Below are 25102 nucleotides of genomic sequence, written 5' to 3'. Positions count from 1 at the left end.
CTGACACCCTAGGATCCTTCAAGAAGCTGCTTGATGAGATTCTGGGATCAATAAGCTACTAACAACCAAACGAGCAAGATGGGCCGAATGGCCTCCTCTCGTTTGTAAACTTTCTTATGTTCTTATGTTCTTATGTATCCCAGTAGTGTGGTATAGGCAGTCAGGAATTAGTTGTTTTTTCTATCTACAGTTCAAATATTACTGTGCACTTTTTCAGAAATGACAGTGCACTTTGTAAAAGTTGACAGAAAGAAAGTATCGTAGCAGTCTCGGTTAATGCAAATACGCGTATCACACAGAGTGAGGCAATCCACACACAGGCAGAGGGCGGGTGTGAACGCGGGACCTCTCGCACGAAAGCACAGTGCCAGTACAGGTGTACAAAAGAGCCAGCTCCCTTGCAAGGAGCCTATATCAGGCTTATGTCACTACGTGCACGCTACACCTCCTCCTCCTCCTCCTCTCTCTCTCTCTCTCTCTCTCTCTCTCTCTCTCTCTCTCTCTCTCTCTCTCTCTCTCTCTATTTCTATATTATATATATATATATATATATTATATATATATATATTATATATATAGTGATTATGGGGATCGTTATATATATAGGAATTTTTAACTTAGGGTTTAGACCTTTACGGGGCTGGGGTTCTAAAACAATTTTTGTAAATCATTTTTCTCTCACCAGGACAGGTATTGACCTTTTATTGTGTGTCTGATATGTGCTCTGTCACTGTGAGTCGTTGTTTCCTTCAGGACACAGGGTGTGTATTGTTTGTTTCACTTCATGTTTCAATTCAGAACATGTTGGATCCCACTCACAGGTGTGTCTAGTACAAGCTAAAAATGTTTAAATCAATGGGCTCAAAATGCTGAGCATTTTTTTTGTTCAGATTTTTTCAAACTTTTTCAAAAAACTTTATAATTCGTCAAAACCGACCCAATTAATTAAAGCAGAGTAGTGCATCGTAAAACATATTAAAAATGAATGGTGTTTGTGTACTTCAGTATAGCAGTGTTTTTAAACACACTCCTTGAAAGGAGGGGGTGGGTGAATGAGTTTGTAAAAACAACAATATGTTTCATTTCCCCTCAGTAAATGTTGATAAGCGGATCTTGAATCAGGGTGTTTGCAATTTGAATTGGAGTCAGGAAAATCTACAAGCACAGTCTATTGTTTTAACTCAGACACGTCAAAATCAGGAATTAAGCGTCTTAAAGCATCTGCAGAATAAAGTTGCCTTGGGTTTTATAGTTTGTGCGTAGAATGCTATCTTATGGTAATTGAAATTGGGAGAAAACGTAAACACGCTTTTCATAATCTTTACTATAGAGGGCGCTGTTGCTTAAGAAAAAAATACAAACTGTCCTACTGGAGAAGTACCGGTAGTTGCTAGATCATAATGTCTAGCAATATGAGAATGTACAAGTCTCTATATGTATTGTAACTGCTAATTGGCTGCACTTTTACATTGCTAGTTGTTTGGTGTAAATATGTTATTGTACAGAGTATGTGTTTTGACATTTTCCTAGTTTTATAATGTCCTCAACTTTCTATTATCTTTCCAATCATTTTGAGAGCCTTTATTTTTTAATTACTCAAATGTTTTGCTGACTATAATTGACAGTCCCTTTCACTACAGACGCATTTAATACAGTCTAGATCAGCAGTGCCAGTTTAGGGTTAAGAGCCTGTGTCATTTAGTGAAGCAAGTTTCCTTTGATATTACTGTCAGTACACAATACCTGCTCACCAGATGGATCTGGCTCATAAGACTATACAAACACTTTGCTGATATACCCTGCGTTACACGTCTTTGGAGAAAGACAATGTGGAAACTGGAGCTGGAGAAATGCGTCTCATTTTAGAGTGATTTTGAGGACCTAAAAATGATATTAAGAATGTCAGTAGCCAGGTAGGTCTTCTGTAGAATTCATGCAAAATAAGTACCACCACTTTAGTATTTCTGTGTTGCTGAAGGTGTTAAAATTGAAAAATTGTCAAGTTTCCGGAGTGATTTTTAAGTGCTTGTTCCTTCTAAAGTAGCAGATGTCACTTTCCAATTGCTGAGGTGTGCTTATAATTTAACTGCCTTTCTGTAGCAGCTCTGCTCTGTCTGCCTACATCACTGTCTGATTTAATGACCCCACAAAAAGGCTTCAGGATGATAGTATTGAAAATGGCCCTAACTTTGAAGGGCTGAAACCCCTTGTGGGAGAAGTTAACAAACTGACCTTTGGTGGGCTTATAGATGAGGACTTGTGGTAAAATAATTGACTTGGTAATCTGTCTCGTTAACAGTTTAATAAATGTACCAACACGAACAACACGCATTTATGTTGTTTGGGGTTATACTGTACAATATTAGCAAATAGTTTAAACCAAGAGAAACCATAAAATGTGTATAAATAAATAAATCCATAAAACTAAAACCATAAAATGTGTATAATCTTTACATGCATGCAGAGGGACTGTTGACCTCTTAATTCTTCTTTGTTGCCATCTTTAAAAATGGATTCTTGCAAAGTTCTGAAACAACCATTCATGGGTTATAGATGAGCGGTTTTATGACATGTTTTTTAATCTTGTGATGGATTATGACTTGCTGTCGACTGATTAAAGTGTTTATGTAGGGATGGTGCCCCACCTGGACAGAGAATGAGCCAATTGACCATGCAGCCAAAATCTCATGCAGGTAAATCAGTTCATTAACTAGTTTCAGGCAGGCACCACTGCACTAAAAGGTGGATGAATCTCAGCAAATGGTCATCATTAAGTATAAATATTTGGCCTTCGAACTCAGTGATGGCAGTGATTTTCTTGGATTTTGGTTGATTTGACACAGAATGACTCAAATGCAGATTTTCACAGATATATAAAGTATGTTTACTGGTACAACAACAAGCAGCATATAAACAAATCTGCTATAGTTTGAAGGCCATTTCTTAATTTTAAATTAATGTTATGTTTGGAGAATGCTAAGGATAAGGCAAGTTAAGTTTGAGTCAGAACAAGTCAAGTTGCAATGACAAAACAATCCAGTAGGTAGCAGTAAGATATCATAAAATGACAACAGTTGACACTGTCATCATTATACAGCAGTGCATGTATTACTGATGAAGATGCCATTCATTATCATACAGTGGATAGAGGAGGCAGGTCAAGACTTCAAATTAGACAGCAGGGCTATTCTGGGATAATCCGTTATGCATTTATCATATACTATAAAAGCAAACAGATTTTCCTTTGGAAAAAAAAAATAATTAAAAAAGCAATAGAAAAAATATTTCCTACTATAGCAAATCCTTACTAGTCCCTCTGTCATTGAACAGCTGGCCCTGGTGTAAAATGATCAGTTTAAACTAATGACCTGGCAAATTGGGGTGAACTGGAAGTTTCAATTCTGCAACAAATCAAGTATTTTGTTTTTATTGCACTTTGCGTGTCAGTTACCTGCTCTTGAGTCTGTATCTGTAATTCAGTTTGCTTTGTTTCTTCAGATAGGTAATTTAATTAAGAAGTGAACATCTGGATATTTTGAAGCTCACAATTCTGTTCAATGTTACACTCAACTATAATTCCTATAGTGGTCTGCATATTATACAGCTTATGTTTCTGTGCATGTTGTTAAACTAGGCCAGACTAGAAATTCTAAACACTGATTGCTGGCACAAGCACAGAGCACATTTATTATAATTACATAACCTAGAAATACAATTCCATGTTATAACATACACGTGACAGTCGGGTATCTGTATCATTCACCTCTCCAGTAAACCCACAAGGAAATCACCAAGGCATCTACGCAACCAACCACTAGATGGTGCTAAAGAACTAACAATGTCCCCTAATGGAACTTGGTCAGGACTTATTCCAAGGCCTTGTTGACGTTGCAGGTAGTCTAGTTACAGGGACACAAGCTTCACCCACCCACTGAAAACTACCTCAAAAATAAAAAGGGGATCTAATTTTTACCAAATGATAATGTTTTCTATATTTTAATGATATTTTACAAGGAACCGTATACAACTGCCATTTTCACTTATAGGAGATATCAACCTTCTTAAAGTGATTGCACTCAATAATTCTGTAAATCTTGCCTGTTCTGCATGTCCATTCATTACATAGGTTTCATAATCTATGCAGTTTTGAAAGAAACACATGTAATAGTACTCATGCTATATTTTAAAACATTATATCTAGCACTACACTAGGCTAAATGTAGATCTGTTTGCTTTCAGATTGTGGTGCTTAGTCATTTTACTTAGATATACTGTGGAGTGTGCTCAGGCTAACCTGTACTATCATTAATGAGATCTCAGCCCAGTTTCTAGCGATAAGCTCTCAAGCAAACTCAAATTCTTCACGGCAGTTTGTGGATTGGCTGTGGCAGGTAGACATGGAAAGTCATTTTGAGGTTTGATGGTGGCCTTGACAGGTGTGCATGTCACCAGAACACTGTGAGAATCAATAAGAAATAGTGACTGACAAAGGATAAGGATTATATATACATCTGTTACTCCTTTGACAAACTGAGTGTGCTCCTACCTGATGAGGTTATGGGATATAATCACTAATAAAGCTTCGTCTAACCTTTTATTAGGGCTAGCAACATTATCACTGGTACCTCTTTTTCTTGTGTTGAAGACTTTTGGTTCTTTGCTTGTTTTTTTATTCATTATTCAGGATATGTTTTTTTTAAGTACAATACTCTGGATCGAAACACATGTTTTTCTTTTTTGTATTTCCTGGTACCTAACCCAGGTCATGTGGCCTGATTCCAGCTAGACCATTGGAGTGACACTTAGCTACTGAACAGGAAGTTGTTTGGCAGCAGGAAACAGTAGCATATACAGTATGAAGCTGTCATTGAAATACCTAAATATGTCAAATCAAAGTTTAAAATACAAGAACTAAAAGATATTTAGCAAAAGAAGGCCTGGTAGTAATATTGCTAGTGCAAATAATAATGCATATTTTACAACATGGTTTGCACTCCTACAAATATCTGTGCGATGGTCTGACACTTTGTTTGAATCTATTAATAAATAGTGATGGTCTTAGATACAAAAGATTATGTAAATATGTAGTTGCAAATTGCAATAATGTCCTGATAGGTGTGTAAAACAAAGTTTATTTTTGTTTTTTTAAAGTTTTACAATTTTATTTACTCACTAGAAAAGAAACAGTAACATGTGCAAATAAAAGGCAAACTACATCTACCACAGTTTGGCAAGTTACATTTTACACGTCTGTGCTGACATTTTATATACAGGAACTGAAAAAAGATGCCTATTTAGAGTAGCGACACAGCTGAATAAGAAACATACATTATAAAATCAGTCTTTCTTTTAGTACAGATGTGTCATACAGTAATGCGTTGTGTGTGACCGGGGTTAATCGCTAACAATACACTTAACTAATTGGAAGGGGAAAGGTGATGTCAACGAATCTGTGAAACAAATACATTCATAAAGATATGGTGGATTGTAGGCCTATACTTAACTACAGTATATACAAGTTATATAAAACCACATGCCCTTGACTTCATTTTGTTATATTTAAGAACATAAAAACCCTTAATGCATGTTGTGGACAAACTAAGTGCCCTACCTTTACAGTTGTACAGCAAGTGCTTTTCTGTATTATAACTTCACTCCTATAAGTTAATAAGTTTAACTCAACGTGTCCTACTTAAAGGCCTAGGTAATACTGATATTAAGTGCATGCCACTCGGCTCTTGTGGGAAGCTTTCATTCAGACAGGAAATCCAGAAACATCTTAGTCCATCCCCCCAAGTTTATTGGTTGACTACTGTACTGTATTTTGAGTTTTTACAAGTCGCTATTTCCCTGTCCAAGTCTGAATGACTCCCATGTTGCCTGCGTCTTCATCCTCAGATTAATGCTTTCTACAGGGAGAAGTCATCCCAAAAGCACACATTCACTAGCGTTAGGGATAAGTAAAATGTAAGCTCCCCCCTTGCTTTCCTATGAAGATGACGTTAGGTTCCCCGATGATAACATCGTTTCAGGGATGTCCCCTTCCTCCTTGTTTGGATGCGACGAGTTGTCCGACTTGCTTCTGCTGAACTCTAGTGCCCCAATAACAGGGCGTTTGAATTTCGCCCCGGGGCCTTTTTGCGTGCAGAAGCTGCAGAGCAGCATTTTCAGGAAGGCTCTGCGCATCTCGTTGCTGGTCAGGGTGTAGATTAGAGGGTTCATGGCAGAGTTGAGTACAGCCAGGGCCAGAAACCATTCGGCCTTGTACAGAATAAAGCAGGTCTTGACCTTACAGGCAACGTCCAGCAGGAGGAGTATAAACAGGGGTGCCCAACAAGCTATGAAGCAGCTCAGGACAATTATGACCGTCTTCAGTAAAGCCAAAGACTTCTCTGAGCTCTTGCTGCTCCTACTGGAGGAGTACTTTCTGAACACCAGCTTGCGACTCCGAGTCCTCACCAGGGAGTAGATCCTGGCGTACAGAATGACGATGGCCATTAGTATCACGCTAAACACTGTGGTGCAAAACAAGAGGTAGGCCTTGTTGTAGAGCGGGAGGACAGTGGAACAGGTCTCAAGACTGTGGATACAGTTCCATCCCATTATCGGAAGACCTCCTAAAATGGCCGAAAGGAACCAGCAGGTGCTGATGTAAACGAACACGCGACAGGTGTTGCCCCCGTTGTGCAGTTTCATTTTGAGCATGGTGAGGTGCCTTTCAATGGCAATAGCCAGCAAGCTGAACACAGATGCACCCAATGCCACAAACATGCTCCCTTCCCTCATAAACCACTGAAATGGGGTGAGCTTGTAAGTGTTAGGACCTGACAACAGAATGTTGCAAATGTAAACCGATCCTGCAAGCAAGTCTGAGAGGGCCAGGTTTCCAATGAAATAGTACATGGGCTTATGGAACTTTTTTGTTCTCCATATGGTAAGCAGAACCATTATGTTTTCCAAAATTATGAAGCAGCAAATGGCGATAAAGACCACTAAGTCAGCCTTTAGTCCTGTATATTCAGTCAGTCTATATTTCCCCGTGAAATTGTAGTGTATTGCAATTATCTCCGGATTGAAATAGTCGGTAACCATGCTTTCAGCGTGGGGTGCAGTGGTCCTTTCCATTGCTCTGATTCAGAAATATTCAGATTTTCATTCCACAAGAGGGCACCAAAGCCGTGCCTTTGTCGCAACGACGATTCAGCCGTTTCAATTTCCAACTCTCCAAGACAATAGGTTATGCGCGGTGTCCTCAACTCAGCATAGAGTCTTTTTCATAAAAGAATGCGTGCCGAATAGAAATAAACCGCATTACGTAAACCCTGCAATAAAGGAAACATAATTGTTATTATAGGAAAGACTCCAAGTTATATACAAATGCTCTCTCTGGCTTTGAAATATTTTGTCAAGTTCAATGTATTAAAAAAAAACCCCAAGAACAAACACGGTTTAAACAATTTAGTATTCGGGATTTACTTACATGAAGAAAAAACATATATGTAGGCACTAGTTTCAAAAGGTGTGTGCTTTCCTGTGCACACAGGAAAACAAATGTTGCTTTGTTGTGTTACATTCATTTACAGTATATAGCTAGGTGTTTTTTTCAATGCAAATCACATCATGTTGCACAATTAGGAGGAAATAATGAAGTTTGATGTAGGATGTCTTAGTAAACAAAATCGATTGTGCAATAGTTACATCATTTGTTAGATTTTTTAAAAACGTTTGTAGCATATGGTTATTGTATTCTAAAATGTTTTTTTTTTTGTTTTGTTTTTTTAAGATTGAAAAATGAAGTGTAATGAACATCGTTTGCCTAAGAGGTCTTGCCAGTAAGTTCTAAACTTACAGAACACTAAGAAATTCTTTACTAGCAGCAGAAGAGCAACATTTTTGCAATATCATAATATATTAAATAAGAAAAGCAAAAGGTAATGCGTTATTTATTTGTCCATATTTATATCCTTACATTGATGAGGCTCAGCAGAAGCTGAATAACACGCTGTACACACATCATTTTGTACACTATGCAAAATCCCACAAACTGTAATCTTAACACTTGTGAGATTTAATCAGGAGAGTTGTTTGTAATTCACTTGTCAATGTTTTGAAACAAACTGAAAAGGCGTAGAAAACCCAAGGCAAAAATATATTGTACTGTTTGCAGTACCACAGAAAGTGCACTTAAACAAACAAAAAATGCTTTTCCAAATGTACTCATTTCTAATTTTATATTTCAAAAATACGTTTGCTTGGTTATTTGTATACTTAATACAGCTTTTTTTTTTGTGCAGTTAATGCTAGGTTTACGGTTTTCCTTACCTTGCTGGTATATTCGTTGGGGTGTTATTTTGGAAGATAACACATTTTTGTGGTGACGGATTTGATGTAGCTGCCGGTTGGTATCGCGCATGAACCTACATGCTCCGGTCTGTTTAGAAGTGTAACTGTGCATGGGGCCCTTCTAGCTAGTTTATTACATTCTAGACGCTCTCCGTTGTGACCCTCCCCTTGTGATTTTTTTTCCGCTTGCGGTTTCAATGGTTTATACATAGTCTGCTTTTTTTTTTTTTTTTTTTTTTTTTTTTTTTTTTAATGATCCTTATCTTATTAATAAAAAAAGGAATATCGTTAGTAACGCAATATTGTTTTGTTAACAACGTTAACACACTAATCATATAATAAAATGTTAATGTTTATTTTTTATATTCCAGAAGTCGATAAAGTATATGCAAATGAATGTCCTCTGATTTGTATCATATTAACTGTATTTAGCTTGAAAAATCAGTGCTAAATTTCTGAATGACGTAATGTAGTCCTCGAGAATTACATTTACTAGTAAGAATTCAGTACGGTGTATTCTGTACTACTGTATACAGTGTAAATTACCCGGCAGAATGCTCATAATATTCTTGTATTATTAAAACACTTAACCATTTTATATTATTAATTAGGTATTTATTTGCGAAAACAAAAACATATTCGTTGTGTTCTAGTAGAAAAGTTAAGTAACAATTAAATCTGAAATGTCTTGTTCACTATATGTACATATTAATTTATCCTAATTGGTACAGCAGCGATTGCATCCTGACACATTACAATGGGTCTATATTTCTAATTTTACCATTTCTATTATACAGTAAAATTGTAATAAAATCCATTCTGGGAAATTAAATAAGTTAAATTAAAAATGACAAAGTTTAAAAAAAAAAAAAAAAAAAAAAGGTCAATACATGTTTGCCTATAAACCATCATAATCCATAGTGTCCATTGAAATCCAATACAAAAGGATCAATCAAAAAAATCAAAGTGCAAGTTCAAGAAAAATATAGGAAAATGATAAAGGCAATAAAGTGATTAATCTGAGTTCAGTAGCAATCCTTTAAAATCAGTTAATTATCTAACTTGCCAGACTAATTAGATTGTTAGTTATACCTCCTGTTAGACTAGAATATAATTACTTTGTGTCATTCTTAATGGGATACTATATATCACATACACAGTCCCAGTACTTCATTTCTTACCTGTTTAATACTGTATCCTGTTGTTGTTGGAGAGCCGGGACAACACTGACATACTTCCCCACACAATCACCCTTGAGGGGTCTTTTCTGAACCAATGTTTGCTTGATAGTTAGTATGTAGGGGGATTAATAATCTAATCAGAAACAAGAATACAATGAATGAAACAGAACACACACACCAGGGCAGACTTCTATGTGTTTATGTTTTTCTCTGGTCATATGAAGAGGACTGTATCTAAACAAGGAGAGCGATTTTTAATGAAAGTGGTCATTTTGTTATTTACATACATGAACTGATAAAGGAGGAATGTAGGTGTTATGCCACCCAAGTACAAGCACCTTTACCAATAATCTCATCAATTACTGCTTATCTTCAGTAACTGTAGAAAGTGTGCAGCATTGAGAAATGACAAGAACATACCACACAGAGTACTTTCAAAGCCTTTAATAAGCTCCTGCTTTTGAAGGGAGAAAAATCACTTAGTGGTTTGTTAAAATTAACAGGTGTTTATCTCATTAAAAACAAGAGTTAATTACAGTAATGGATTAAAAGCTTTGAAAACAAACAAATAGACTACAAAACTGTACATCAGTGTAGATTACAATAATACATCTGATAATATACAGAAGGGCTACAAAAAGGTATTAAACCCTCTTGCTGGACCCTACATTTTACGTATCCACATACCATAATAAAAAAATGAATAGCCTGCACACACACTGGAAGTAAACATGCTGTAACAGAACCTACAGTATCAACTGTGTGGCTCCCAGTAAAAAGGTCATTCAAGATTGGGAATGGAATTTTCTCTGCTTTGTAATAAATTAATTGGGCAATTTTCTGTTCAGATATTGGTTATTATAATCAAACCAATGGGGATATGACAACCAGGTAAATATTTAAGCAATTCTACACAACACGAAGGGGTTACTACAAATGAAATGTTGTAACCCCTCACTGTCCACTTACCTCTGTGTGATGCTTGCAAGCATTCCGTGTGGTTCATTGTTAATAATTCAATGTATATTTCTATATAGAGGTAAGTCTCGCACACAAAGCCAGAACCAAAGAGCTACTATTAAGGAAAATGGAAGTTAGACATTAAAGTACAAAAAGATGCCAGGCTTGGTTCATTAGATGAACACAAATGGACCCTTCCTGCACTGACCTGTTTTTATTTGTTTTGTTTTTTTACTGACTATGCTCTGTGCAGTTTGTATGGTACTGGATCTTAGCTGTTGTTTACAAGAGATTACAGAGCACTTCTTCAGGGTTAGGGTTAGGGTTAGGGTTCGGGACGTTGACATATATAATATTAATCAAGTATTAGGCGCCATAAAAACTAAATATTACAAATATATTCAGTAAAAAATGTAAAAAGTGCACCCAACAGGAATACTGTATGGAAGTTAAGTTTTAGTTAAATCTCAGAATCAGTCCCCATTGTGAGTACTATTACTGAGTGAGTAGTATTACTAAACGACCAGACATTTGGCTTGTAGTAGTTCCAGCTTTTATTTTAATGACTATTTATATTAGAAAGCATTTATCACCAGTGATGTGCAAGGCACAACATTACAAAACAGAATTTCATTCACAATTATACACATAAAACATGCAATGGTGGTATATGTAGTAATACTAAAAGACAATTATGAAATTCAATGACACATGTTTCAACATGAAAGACATTGAGAAAAACTGGGTTGCACAAGTCTTGTGTAGTGTAAAAAGTATTTTAGTGTGTTTACCGAACCTTCAGTTCTGAAGGATTTTAGTGTGTGTTCTGTACCTCCAGTTCTGTCAATTCTGCTTGAGTGTTCAGTTGTGTTGCTTCCCTAGGGTTCTAAGAGCAAAATGCAGCACCCTGTCCTCTATTATGCTTGAGGGCCTGTAAAGTGTACAGTAGGCTATATGTTCCATATGGTATCTGAAATGGAAAGCTGACATGGCAACACAGACATTACAACATATTACTAAAAGTACTGACACTGCCCTAAATAAACACTACATCAGTGTCATAAAATATGCAGGTTTCCCGGAATACATAATAATGAATAAGGTCACTTTATCTCCTTTATGTAAAAACAACTTGGTTTGGTATTCATGAAACATTTCTGGGTTTATTCTAGTTTATACACTCTTTAGGGTCATTTAAAATAATACTGCAGTTTATTACGAGCGCACACCTACAGTATAAAGCTGCATTTACTTGTTCCACCCGACCAACTCAATAAATAGACATGCAAGTCCCTAACCTGGGTCTAGCATTTGGTTGTTGTCTGTTAGGGTTGTTATTTTAAACAGCTATACCTTGGAGGATTTTTTGCAAACATGAAATAAAAACTGTATTTTTCTCTAAATATATTTCTTATTTTCACCAGTATTAACTGTTAAAGATTATTAGATTAAGGTTAAGGTATGGCTAATCAAAATAACATAAAATTCCTATTTTAAGAGCATTTATATATAATAATAATAATAATAATAATAATAATATTTTATAATAATAATAATAATAATAATAATAGCCTATTTTTTGCACTGGGGGCAATTTTCTCTCTGTAGAAAACCATGCCTAATGACTTATGGTTATCACCATGGTTACATACAGCATTACTGATTCCAAACTGATTTGAAGACATTATTCTCTCTTTGTTCCATGAAAATGAGTTTTCTTGCTTGCAAAACAGGGCAATAGGATTCTAAATGGCTTGCTTTCAATAAAAAAAATGAAATCAGTAACAAAAGGTACAGATGCGTTTTCCTGAACACCAGCTGAGCCCATCCCTAGGAGAGCTCCTCTCCACATGAGAATCAATCAAAAGTGTCTGACTATCGTAAGGTCTAGTGTGTGCATTCATAGTTTAGGAAACCCAAGGGAAATGGGTGAAATATGACATTCATTCGCTTACAACCTCATCATTCAAACAGTTAGCCTGGCAGTGATAAAAACAACAGTGAAAAAAGATAACGTGTGCAAAACTGTAAAATGAAAATCTGAGACTGGAAATCTTTTCAGATTTTTGTTTTTGCTGTTGTGCAGATATGTCTGACTTTCAAAATGAATGCACTTTTATGGCACTTTACACATTCTGTGTTTCATTACAGCAAGTCTTCATTTGACTCAGCAGTTCCGAGTGTTGGCGCTAATGGTGATGTCCAAGAGTTGAATTCCATTAACAGCAGGTGAAATGAATCAGCTTTCTGTTTACATTGACCTTGTTTATTAAATCCATATCCTCCTTCAGGAGAGAGAACCCAAAAACCTGGCAAAAAAGAAATAAACAAAAAGATTACATTTTTCAGTATCTCAAAAGGGTGTTTATTTCCAGAGCAAAATGGGTAATTTGCTTTGTTTTGAGATTTAGTGCAAGAAAGGTAAAGGTTATACCATACTGTATAACATCAACTTTACAAACTAACAAATCTATATCCTGTTCAAAAATACAACATTGTGAATACAATGCCAATCTAGTAATACCAACCAAAACTAGTGCTATTCCTTTCACAAACGTTTCGCCTCAAAGCCTTTAACAACGTCTTCAATATATCATATAGCCATGGACCTCAAAGCGGTGTCTCTGGGCAAAATTATGCCCCAGAGACCAGAGTGCAGTGTCCGCAAAGCCAGCTGACATGATCTGGAATACTGCTGTTGAAGCAGAGGAAATAAAACCGTGTCCTGAGCGGTTCCTCAGAAGACTGCAAATGAACTCACATAATGAAAACATTGTGTGTCAATGGATTACTGATTTCAGAAAAAAAAAAAAAAAAAAAAAAAAAACCAGCAACACCAAATGTTGGGTTTGGTAGAGCTGTGGTTTTTTTACACACTGTTTCTATGTTTGTAATGGGCTCTTCATAATACGAGTAACAAGGAAACTACATTTGTTGGTTGTTGTTAGTGGGGGAATTAACCTATCCTGTACCTTGAATTGAATTCAGTTACAGAACACATCTGTACCATTTCCTTAATCTACAGATAATTTACAGCAAATACATTGGCTCACACAGCTAAATGTTTGCACGAAATACCATTTGGAGCCTTCAATTTTAGGGTCATGGGACAATAGGGTAATTCAAATTCCTGGCTGTAATTTCCCAAAATGAATACAAGCAAATCCCAGAATCTAAACATCTAAATATCAGAATGTGCTGAAGGTGTATAATGCCGTATTGCATTTATATTCAAAAGCTTCACTCAACTCATAGTCGATCAGAGGAAATAGAAAAGCATTAAGTGTTTGAGTAACTGCAATATGGACTACCTAGATTGCCGGCACAGTAATATAAAAGATACATTACAAAAATGTTAAGCCCTATCATCTCTGTTTTATGACCAAACCCTGGGAGACCACATTATTACCAGGAATAGCAACACATTGGATATGGAACACATATTACTGGAGCATAACACTTGTAGATAATAGAGATTTGCCAATATTTTCTGAGCAATTTCCTTTAAGAAATGTGACGTTGTTGGGTATTGATTACCCAATTATTGAGTATCAATAACAATCTGACAGTGTTATTTAATACAGAACCTGCTATAATGAAATTATTTTACTTTTGATATGAAATCATTTTTATTTCACCTTCCTTAGAAATGTAATCCTGGGCAAGGTGTTCTCTGCAGTGAACCGTGGGACTGTAATCCTGGGCCAGGTGTTATGTCTGATTAAACTCGACAAAGAAATACAAACCCCAGTTCCCACAATGGTAGCTCTTGAGTTAGTTAAGGAAACATTTACGTAACAAATCAGTTGCATTTGCTAGTTTTGCAACATATTTTCATTTTCAGTCAGTACAGCAATACTGCAGTAAAAATGTCAGTACCCACAGGATGAGGGGAACATTTGCTTTTAAAACATTGAAAACAGACGTTAATTGCCATTGATTGGTATTCTGTTGTAAAAGTGAGGGAAGGACAGCTTTTGTGGTTTTTAAATCAACACATTAATGAATACGGGTGTTTGGACCTATTTAATACAAATAATATAATTTAATATATTGACAAAAGCTGACAAAGAAAATTACTCGTATTGGCACATCCCTATGAGATAACATATAGCAGTACTGTGTATTGATACCACTAGCATGTCAAAATGGAACAATGTTACTACTGGTGGTATCATTCTGCCTCTTTGCTCATAGAGATGTCCCTTAGTACCGATCTATTGCATTGCCATTGAAGTTCATTTGGGAAAGGAATTCACGTCTACTGCATTCAACTGACAGTTATCTCTATCGACCCAGTTCCTCAAACTGACTTTCAATGCTGTCGGCAATAAACCCAATGACAAGATCCTGAATTCAAAGGCTGCTTCTGACAGGCTGAAGCTGTTATGCAAATGGCCCAGCTGGTAATCAGAAAAGGAAGCCCTGTTGTTCGAAGTTTCTAAAAGAGTAACGGTTTATTATTGTACCGATGCGTTCTTCCGACTGAATATCTCTCTCACACTGTTGTATTCTGGTAAATTTTTATGACTCAACATGATTTCTTTCAGTTATCATTAAATATCTGGTAATGGGGTGGGAATGTGAGAGTGAAACTTTGTTGGGTTTTACTCATCAATAACGGTTTCCTTAAGATGTTTTTTTTTTTTTTTTTTTTAGTTATTTGCAGAAGTTCTGTTTTTCTTAGAGAACACAATAGGCTCAGAGATTTAGTGATTGTGATTTGCAGTTAATGGAAGATTCTTCTAATCATCTAACAGGTACAGAACAGGCCTACCTAAACAGCCTCAATCCAGTCTGGGGTCATTTTCAACTAAACAGCAGCTGATCTAATTACCTACTGGCGTTTCCCCCCCAGAGGTGATTCATTGCCCCCTTTACTAACTTCACCGAGTACAATACAAAACACAGGGAAAGAGGTCCGCGACAGAGTGGGTTTATGATCTTCAGGGTAATTCCACAATTCAAATACATCCCCTGAAGGCGAGATGGAGGCTAGTTCAATGTGTATGACCAGCCAAACCTTGACCTTTCAGTGAATGCTACAAACTAGACAACACAAGGGCACTCCACTGCCATATACTCTTAGTATATTCTATGTTATGAAGCAGTGGCTCTCCGTATGATTGACCAACAAACTACATTGAAACCGTAGACGGTCCGGTACCAACAAAATTAATAGGAGTGGCCTTAATACTGATGGGATATAGAATTTCTTGTAACAAATTTATACCATAGGATTTGGATTATTTTAAAAGTTATTAGTTTGGTTTATTACAACGAGACTGGTCTTAATTATGAGACACTTTTTACTGAAGGTGGCCTTAAAACAAGGCTTTACTGTGTAGTTATTAACATGGTTCTGCAATGTGTATAGATGTTCACTCAGCTACCCAGCAAAAGGATCCGTCTGCCAATCCTCTTCACCACACTGCGGCTCAAAAAGTATTTTTAAAGATGGTTTATAAACAGAAACAAAAAGAAACACAACGACTGGTTTCCCAAAAGGTAGACAGGAAACAGAGCGGCTGGACTGTGTGTGAACCCTGAGTCTCCACCCTTCCACTTTTTGTTCGGTAAGACTAAGCTGTCTTCATTTATTGTTATGAATTCACTCCCAGCCCCCTCCTCTCTCCTGCTCCCAGTGATGGCACAATGCTCTTATGGGGGGGATGAGGCATTTCCCAAGCCTGAGGAACTGAGAAGGCAGTGGAAGGTTTTTACACTAATTTCCAGGTGTTTCCAGCTACAGAAACAGTTACTCCCCCCCCCATTAGAAACTACTGGAACGGTCCATCATTCTTCACTGCTTAAGAAACAAAGTCGATATTTCGGTCTACGGGTATTGCTGCTATTATTAACATGTATATTTTTTGTATAGCATCATCTTTTTCTTGTTTCAATGAAAGTTTAAGATTCTGAGCTTAGAAGGCATCTACTGGTGAACTTGGAATCGCAACAGTCTGTGATGTTAGTTCCAGGATACAGTGGCTTGGTAACATCGGTTGCTTAGGTTTGGTGGGGTGGGGGGGGGATGCCCTGACACCAGAGGTCCATTGATCTTCACTCTCCCTAATTTGTAAGTGGTTGCAGTGGTGAGCCAACATACCAATTCCTTTGGGATTGATAAAAAAAAAATTAAAAAGTCAATTTTTAGAAAAGTAAACCATTTATGATAGACTTTAATCCAGATTATGCAAAGCTGTTTTGTTTCTTGATCATTGCTGCAAAACGCAATTCATATTTGCTGCTCAGAAACTGACACACCCAGTTTACAGTTAATGAGCACCTGAAAGATGAAGCTAAAGCAGGATGCTACGGTAGGAATGAATAACCGAATACACGTGTTATCTTGTAACTGTAAAAAAATATATATATATATATATATATATATATATATATATATATATATATATATATATATATTATATATATATATATATATTAAAAGTATCACAGCTCCTCTGAATCCTTAAAGGGATATTTTATACAATATGCATGTTCATAATATTTAATTTCTAACCTGTTTCTTATCCTATCCCATGTGTTCTCTATACCATTTTCTATTGTTGTTTTATTATTTGCCATACTCACTAACTACTCCTTACGAACTACTAAAAATGACTGAAATAGAGAACTAAAAAATCCAGCAGAGCTTTATGATGCTGACTTATTTCCACAGGTGGACACCACTAAAACACACCACTGTATCAACAAAAGAGCCAAAAAAAGCTGTATCAAATCTCTAGAGCGTTTAAAGATTTCTTTCTGATATCTAATCCATTCCTGTTTGGTTGATTGCAGCTAGACCACTGGAGTGGATCAGAGCCATAGAACAGTTAAAAACAGAGAACAAAATTAACAGACATGTTTTGACTCACAAAAAGCCATCCTCAGTGCTTTTTTTTGAGTTGAAACATGTCTGTTATTTTTGTTCTCTGTTTTTAACTCATAAATATGAATTAACTAGAACAACATAACGTTGTATTTCTTTGTCTACTTATTTGATATTAAATCACTTTCTGTTTTAAAGCTCAGATCCACTCCAATTGTACTTTTGCATCGCTAGACTTTTTGGTGGATTTACACACCAAACACACCCTGATTGAAGAGTTTGAACAAACAACGCGAGGTAATAACTTCTTGGATATAAAAGAAGTACAAAATACAAGCAAAGAAGCACGATGACAATAAGTGAAAAGAAAATGGATTTTAAAATCTGGAGTAGCATTCCTTTTAAATGTCTGAAGCCTCAGAAAAAGCCACATACAGGCTGTCATTGTCTTGTCTTGTCCACCTTTAAAAAGTCTTGGGAGACTTTATTATCACAAGATGACTTTAACTTGCACTGCTTGGTTCAACTGTGAAACAACCATTTGGTGGTTAAACGTGCTTCGAACAACGAAAATAAACAGTTAAAATGAAGCACAAGTTTCTTATTTACAGCTAAATTAGAAGTACTACTACCCCTTCACAAACTCACTCTCTGAAAACCCTTTTCTACAGCAAAACAATACCTGTTGAGTGGGTTGTTTCAGTACGACTTATAGGAAAGATGGGCATATCTCCAAATAGGCTTAATGCAAAATATACTGCCAATTGATTTCTGAATTGATCACTGAAACTAGCTACAAATGCTTATTTGGTGGATTTTACAAAATGTTACTAAAAATACAAATTTTACTAAATTAACCACAACTGAACTTTGACTGACCAAACTGCATGTGCCAGCAGATGAAAGAACAATAGCTTATATAATGTGGTTTTATTTCAAGCACTTATGTAACTGTAATTTGTCAGATCAGTTTCTACTGTAAATGTTTTCGTGCCATTTGACTTTATTATGATGCTACTTTGATATTTGGTTGTTTGATTGAATTTTACCCAACCATTTGGATTTGCTAACACTGAAAGACAATACAATAGAAAGTTGCTGCTGCTTCCTGGTAGCAAATCATTTCCTCCACTTTAGCTAAGGTGTTGCTACAATCAAGCCATGCATAACCAGTGTTACACCAGAAAAAGCTGCACAGACCTAGAACTGGCTAGAATGCCAGTATTGGCTGTACTGTTTTACACTGTAGTTAAAAATATGTTTGGTTTGAATTAAGTAATCATAAATAAAAGTTACAACTTATACAACTTACATTATAATGTGCATTGTTTTCCACTGTTTATTACTTATTACCCCTGAGTTAATTCTTGGTGGAAGCACCTTTGGCAGCAATTACAGCTGTGAGTCTGTTGAGATAGGTCTCTACCAACTTTGCACACATACATCTGGCAATATTTGACAATTCTTCTTTACAAAACTGTTCAAGCTCTGTCAAGTTCCTTGGGGAGCGTTGATGGACAGCAATCTTCAAATCATGCCACAAATTTTTGATTGGATTTAGGTCAGGGCTCTGACTGGGCCACTGAAGGACATTTCCCTTTTTGTTCCTTAGCCACTCCAGTGTAGCTTTGGCTGTGTGCTTTGGGTCATTGTCATGCTGAAAGGTGAACTTCCATCCCGGTTTCAGGGCAGCAGGTTTTCCTCAAGGACTTCTCTGTATTTTGCTCCAATCATTTTCCCTTCTATCCTGACAAGTGCCCCAGTCCCTGCCAATGAGAAACATCCCCATAACATGATGCTGCCACCACCATGTTTCACAGTAGGGATGGTGTTCTTTGGGTGATGCGCTGTGTTGAGTTTGCGCAAAACATAAGACTTTGCATTTAGGCCAAAAAGTTCCATTTTTGTTTTGTCAGACCAGAAAATTTTTTGCCTCATGGCTACAGAATCTCCCGAGTGTTATTTTTTTGCATACTTCAAACGGGATTCAAGGGGGGCTTTCTTGAGTAATGGCTTCTTTCTTGCTACCCTACCATACAGGCCAAATTTGTGGAGTGCTTAGGATATTGTTGTCACATGCACATTTTGACCAGTCTTGGCCATAAAAGCTGGTCTTGATGGTGCCATACACCTTCCACTTCTTAATAATTGTCTTGACTGTGCTCCAAGGGATATTCAAGGTATTTGATATTTTTTTTATACCCATCCCCTGATCTGTGCCTTTCAACAACTTCGTCCTGGAGTTCTTTTGAAAGCGGCTTGGCGCTCATGGTTGAGTCTTTGCTTTGAAATGCACTACCCAGCAGAGGGAACCTACAGGAACTGCTGAATTTATCCTGAAATCATGTCAATCATTACAATTTAACACAGATGGAGGGCACTTAACTTGGTGTGTGATTTTGAAGGTGATTGGTTACACCTGAGCTAATTTAAGATTGGTATTACAAGGGGGGTGGACACTTATCCAACCAAGCTATTTCAGTTTTTATTTTTAATAAATTTTCTACAAATTTCTAGAATATTTGTTTCCCTTGGAAGTTGTGGGATAGGAGGTGTAGACGAATGAAAAAAACTATTTTAATGCATTTTAATTCCAGGCTATAAGGCAAAAAAAGGTGTACATTTTAAAAGGGGTTGTAGACTTTCTATAGGCACTGTACTGTATATATATATATATATATATATATATATATATATATATATATATATATTATATATAATATATATATATATATATATATATATATATATATATATATATATATATATATATATATATATATATATATATATATATATATATATATACATATTCCTCCTAAAGTCCAACTTCCACTGCCTCAAAGTGGCAGGAGGGTGACATTGTGTTCTGAAGATGAAGTACAGCGGTGTCCCCTGACTCTGGCAGGTTCAGCCATGCTGTGAAAGCTTGAGTAACATACTCGGTTAAAGTGGAAGGGGCACTCACCAACCTGCCTGGCCAGCGTGGGGCGTTATGGCCAATTCCCCCATGATGAAAGCACAGACAAAAACATGACCCTCATTCCCCGGCTGGATTGCCGCCTACCAAGACAGCAGACGGTTAGGCATGAAGGCAGAGGTTGCTAAGAATCACCGGGTTACGATTTTAGGCTGCCACAGAACACTGACCCTGGCCACGTACAACTGCAGATCTCTTTCAGTGAAGCAAGACTTCAAGAGTTGGAAGAAGAACTTGGAAGAATCAAGTGGGACATCGTAGAACTAAGGGAAGAATGGGGAAAAGACGGACTACTAGAACCCGATTGGAAATCTTCTCTTCTACCAAGGTACTACAGATGGATGAACAGGAGGCGTTGAATTCATTGTCCACAAGAATAATGTAGTAGAGACTGACAACTCGGCAGAGAGATCAGCAAGACTGATGGTTAAAGTTTCAAGGAAGTATGAACTTCAGGTCATCCAAGCATATGCACCAACAACAAGCTATTTGGATCAATAAGTCGAAGATTTTTACGGAGAAGTACAAAAACTACACGAAAATGGGAACAGCCACTATAAGTTCATTATCGGTGACTTCAATGCCAAAATAGGAGCCCAGCAGGAGGATGAGAATTTGGTCGGCAAATTTGGACATGACGCCAGGAACGAGAGGGGCGACAGACTAGTTGAATTTGCAGAGAACAAGAACTTATTCATCATGAACACCTTCATCAAGAAGAAATCCATCAGGAAATGGACATGGAGAGGACCCAACTGTGTGAAGAATAAAATTGACTACATACTCACCAACAAGAAGCACACCATACAAGATGTCTCAGTACTAAACCTTTTTTTTTTTTTTTTTTAATATAATGACAGGCCTGCAGAGTGAAAGTGTTCAGCTGACGGCACACGCTTTGGAGGACAGCATGTGTTCATCTTCCCGCTCCCGATTCAGAGGAGGTGTGGTAGTGGTGAGCTGAACTTAAAATACAATTGGATATGTGAAATTGGGAGAAATGCAGTGTAAAATCAATTGCTAAATAAAACTACTAAATAAAAAAAGGTAAAAAGAAGGATGTGAAGAACTGACAAAAATACTTTCACATATTTTTACAGATTGTATTAAGCAAGGGGCGGCATGGTGGCATGGTGGTTAGAGCTGCTGCCTCACAGGGTCCTGGGTTCGATTACGGCCTAGGGGTCTGTCTGTGTGGAGTTTGCATGTTCTCCCCGTGTTCGCGTGGGTTTTCTCCGGGTACTCCGGTTTACTCCCACAGTCCAAAGACATGCTGTTCAGGTTGATTGGCCATTCTAAATTGCCCTCTGTGTGAATGTTTGTGTGTGTGTGTGGTGCCCTATGATGGACTGGCCTCCCGTCCACGATGTAGTCCTACCTTGCGCCCTGTGATTCCAGATTAAGCTCCGGCTCACCGCGACCATTTAAAGAATTAAGCAGTTAATGATAATGGATGGATGTATTAAGCAAAAGATAGTGCCAAACAACTGGAACAATGCATCGGTGATACTTTTACATAAGAAAGGAGATCTCAAGACCTATTAGCTTACTTCCTATAATCTACAACATTTTTACCAAGTTACTCACCAACAGGCTTCAAGATAAATATCACTCGGCACAATCAAACGAGCAAGCAGGATTCAGGAGTAGATTTAGCACAAAGGATCATCTTCAGGTTGTACAGCAAGTGATTCAAACCAGCAATTAGTACAAACTACCACTTTGCTTGAGATTCATCGACTATGAAAAAGCTTTTGACTCTGTTTACATAAGATCTGTATTAAGCTCTCTGAAAAAACAAGGAATTGAGAAAAAATACAGAGATTTGATCAGCACCATATACAAGAATGCAACATCCACAGTTAGACATAAAAACAGCGACAAAATCAAGATTGAAAAAAGAGTTCGTCAAGGAGATACAATTTCCCAAAGCTCTTCACGGCCACCCTAGAAGACATTTTCACAACAACGGATTGGAAAAATAAGGGGCTGAAGATCAATGGAGCCTACTTGAATCACCTACGATTTGCTGACAACAACTTCATCTTTACAATGTGCCCAGAAGAATTACAAACAAATATACAATAACTACACAAGGCTAGCATCAAAGCGGGTTTGAAAATGAACCTGAAGAAGTCTCAAGTCATGTTCAATAAATATACCACTCCACAGGCAATTGAAGTCAATGGGATCAATCTTGAAGTCAATAACTACATATACAGCTAGTTTCAGCAATGGAGAAACAAATGTGCGAAATCAACAGAAGAACAAAAATGGGCTATAGTGCCTTTGGAAGATGAAGCTTGGTACTGAAAGGGAAACTACCCTTACTCCTCAAGATGAAAGTCTTCGACCAATGCTTGCCACCAGTGCTAACTTATAGATGCGAAAATGCAAAAATGACATAAAAATTACAAATGACTCAATGGAGTATGGAAAGAAGCTTGCTGGGAATAACAAGAGACAGGAAAAGGAAGGAATGGATTAGAGCGCAAACAAAAGAGCAAAAAAACTGAATTAGCAGTGGGCCGGACATGCAGCAAGAAGAAGACCATCGCTGGACCAAGGAGATATTAGACTGGATTCCAAGAGATATAAAGTGACCAAGAAGAAGACCAACAGGAAGATACACACACATATACATACACACACATATATACATACATATATATATATATATATATATATATATATATATATATATATATATATATATATATATATATTCCTTAAAATAAACCTCTTACTGATCAGGTCACAACAACACAGTAAATGTAATTCACTACCAAACCAACACCAGAGCTGCAAAGATTATTGTTGGAGGCTAACTTCTCATAGATTCGGTCTGAGTTGGGAAGCGACTCTCGGAAGTCAAAATACAATAAAAATCACGATCTGTTTCAGACACAGGAATTCCTCAGGGCTTGAACAAACTAAGCAAGGACCTTCACATCCTGATTACAAATACAGTGTCACTGTAGAGACAGTGCATGCATTTGCAGGCCAGCAGAAACTCAAAATACATTTTGGTTGCCATTCGTCCTATAAATGACGTAATTTAATTATTATTTTTTTAATAGTACAGTCCAGTTGGCCCTGTCTGTGGTTGAAGTATGAGCACATTTTATTTATTTTTAAACTGCACAAAAGATGTAATTCATAACCAAACATATCATGCCTAAAAACATCACTTCCCTGTGGTTTATTAAATACAGTTTAAAATAGCAATTATTAGGAATGTAGCACTACAGTGAAAAACACCAACACATATCTGTGGCTTAAGTAGGTTATAAAAGGTTTAACATTGTGTGTTGAAAAGCTGCTGTCTATTACAGAGAAAAATCTACTTGTATTTTTTTGTACTACTTATTTATCATCTACACACCTTATCATGTTTAATAACAGCCATGCTAAATGTCTTTGGAACAACTTTGAAGCCATTCGAAGCTGAAATCAGAATGTATGGTTGTGCTGCCACAGCTATACTAGATTATGGTTATGGCAGTGCCTCATTTATTGGTCACAAGTTTACAAGCCAGGAGTTGCTGTTTTATTAGGAGACTCTGTATTCAAAGTAAATATCCCTGATCTCGTTGCTAATTGGTCCCTCTCGTCATGCATCTCAACAAACATGACTACAATACAGGAAAATAAATCAATATATATTCACTTGCCAGTAGAGATGTCAAAAAAACTACAGCACATCTCAACTACAGCACATCTCAGAACCTGCTACTGACTTCAGACAAGCACTCGGCAAACTATTCAAGGTCTTTGTGGAACAAAAGTGTTGAAGAAAACCTATGAATGAGAGGAGCCGATAAGGAGGGATTTTAGGTCAGATGTTTCAAGGTCTTTCCAGCAGTTCAGTTTGCATCTGAGATGTCTTTCTGCACACTTCATGATGAGAGGTTTATAAGTGGGTGGTTCTTAAATTGGGTGGTCTATGTAAGGAGCGCTCTCCAGGTATTTCAGTGAAATGAGATACCTAAAGTTATGTCTGTCTGCTCCTCGAAGAGTCCATCCTCTGATGCTACCTCTGTATAATTTAAAGATCACTCACCTGCAGAACATGAACATTTTAGAGGACCATGTGTAATGGTTTGGCTGCATATACCACTATGGCAGCTTGGCTGCTATAAAATGAGCATGATCTATCAGAAAACCATAAACAGGAATGTGTGAAGAACTCATCATTGTGTTGGTGCATTCTTCTACAAACCATCAACATCTCAACAGGAGCTTCCAACAACACTGCTGAACTGTTATTGATGTATGTGAATGGCACACATGCCAATACAAAATGAATAACTTATGACTTTATGGATAGCAGATCAGGTTTTAATTTATTTTAATGACTGCTCATCCTTTAACGCACTAGCAATTTTACTATTACGTGTCATGAACCATGATTCCCAGTAATAGCATTTGGTGATATCTTTTCTGAATTTAAATAGTGACCACTAACGTTTATGCGATTATACAAGCTATTCACAGAATCATTCTAAAATATTAATAAAAATAATTAAATCTGTCTCATAATGAAATCACATATAGAATAAAATCACATCAAAGGAAGTTGATTTGAAATCATCAGTGGCTTTTTCAACTGTTAAAATTACAAAGGATTCCACTGTAAACAGTAAAAAGAATATAATCCATAAATATGTCAACGTACATCATAAAATATGTGTAGGGTCCCAGGACACATGTCTCCCATCATGCATTCCGTTTAAAATAGCAACATCATCTTCTGCAAGGGAGAAACCCAGAACCTATGAGGTGGTGTTTAGAAACATATTT

General features: G+C 36.8%; 2 protein-coding genes across 4 annotated transcripts in view; both read right to left on the bottom strand.

Annotated features, from left to right (window-relative positions):
• Nucleotides 1-5116: 5116 nt before the first annotated feature.
• Nucleotides 5117-8503, bottom strand: LOC121327024 (sphingosine 1-phosphate receptor 1-like). Its single transcript, XM_041270783.1, has 2 exons — nt 8323-8503; nt 5117-7322 (listed from the first exon to the last, which is right to left on the bottom strand). Exon 2 carries the CDS (start codon nt 7123-7125, stop codon nt 5989-5991), a length of 1137 nt encoding a protein of 378 aa, XP_041126717.1. The 5' UTR covers nt 7126-7322; nt 8323-8503; the 3' UTR covers nt 5117-5988.
• Nucleotides 8504-9947: 1444 nt separating this feature from the next.
• The window catches only part of zgc:110366 (uncharacterized protein LOC550476 homolog), a 73253-nt gene continuing 58098 nt past the window's right edge, over nt 9948-25102 (bottom strand). Inside the window, exons 7-8 of one of the 3 annotated variants that reach the window (XR_005951487.1) lie at nt 24978-25052; nt 12705-12793 (exon numbers count right to left, since the gene is read on the bottom strand). Coding sequence is in view for 2 of the 3 variants with exons in the window: in XM_041269876.1 (XP_041125810.1) it covers nt 24979-25074 (96 nt within the window). In the remaining variant the exon portion in view is untranslated. Of the gene's footprint in view, nt 12794-24977; nt 25075-25102 lie in introns of all 3 variants that reach the window. The other 2 variants (XM_041269876.1, XM_041269877.1) reach the window with 2 other exon arrangements.

Source organism: Polyodon spathula, chromosome 14 (assembly GCF_017654505.1).
Source record: "Polyodon spathula isolate WHYD16114869_AA chromosome 14, ASM1765450v1, whole genome shotgun sequence".
NCBI lineage: Eukaryota > Metazoa > Chordata > Actinopteri > Acipenseriformes > Polyodontidae > Polyodon > Polyodon spathula.
The sequence above is the reverse complement of the archived record's forward strand: the minus strand, read 5'-3'. Positions and strand labels throughout refer to the sequence as shown.

Bases quoted from the DNA above. Each gene is read 5' to 3' on its own strand.
- LOC121327024 (XM_041270783.1), bottom strand. From the start codon at position 7,125: ATGGAAAGGACCACTGCACCCCACGCTGAAAGCATGGTTACCGACTAT.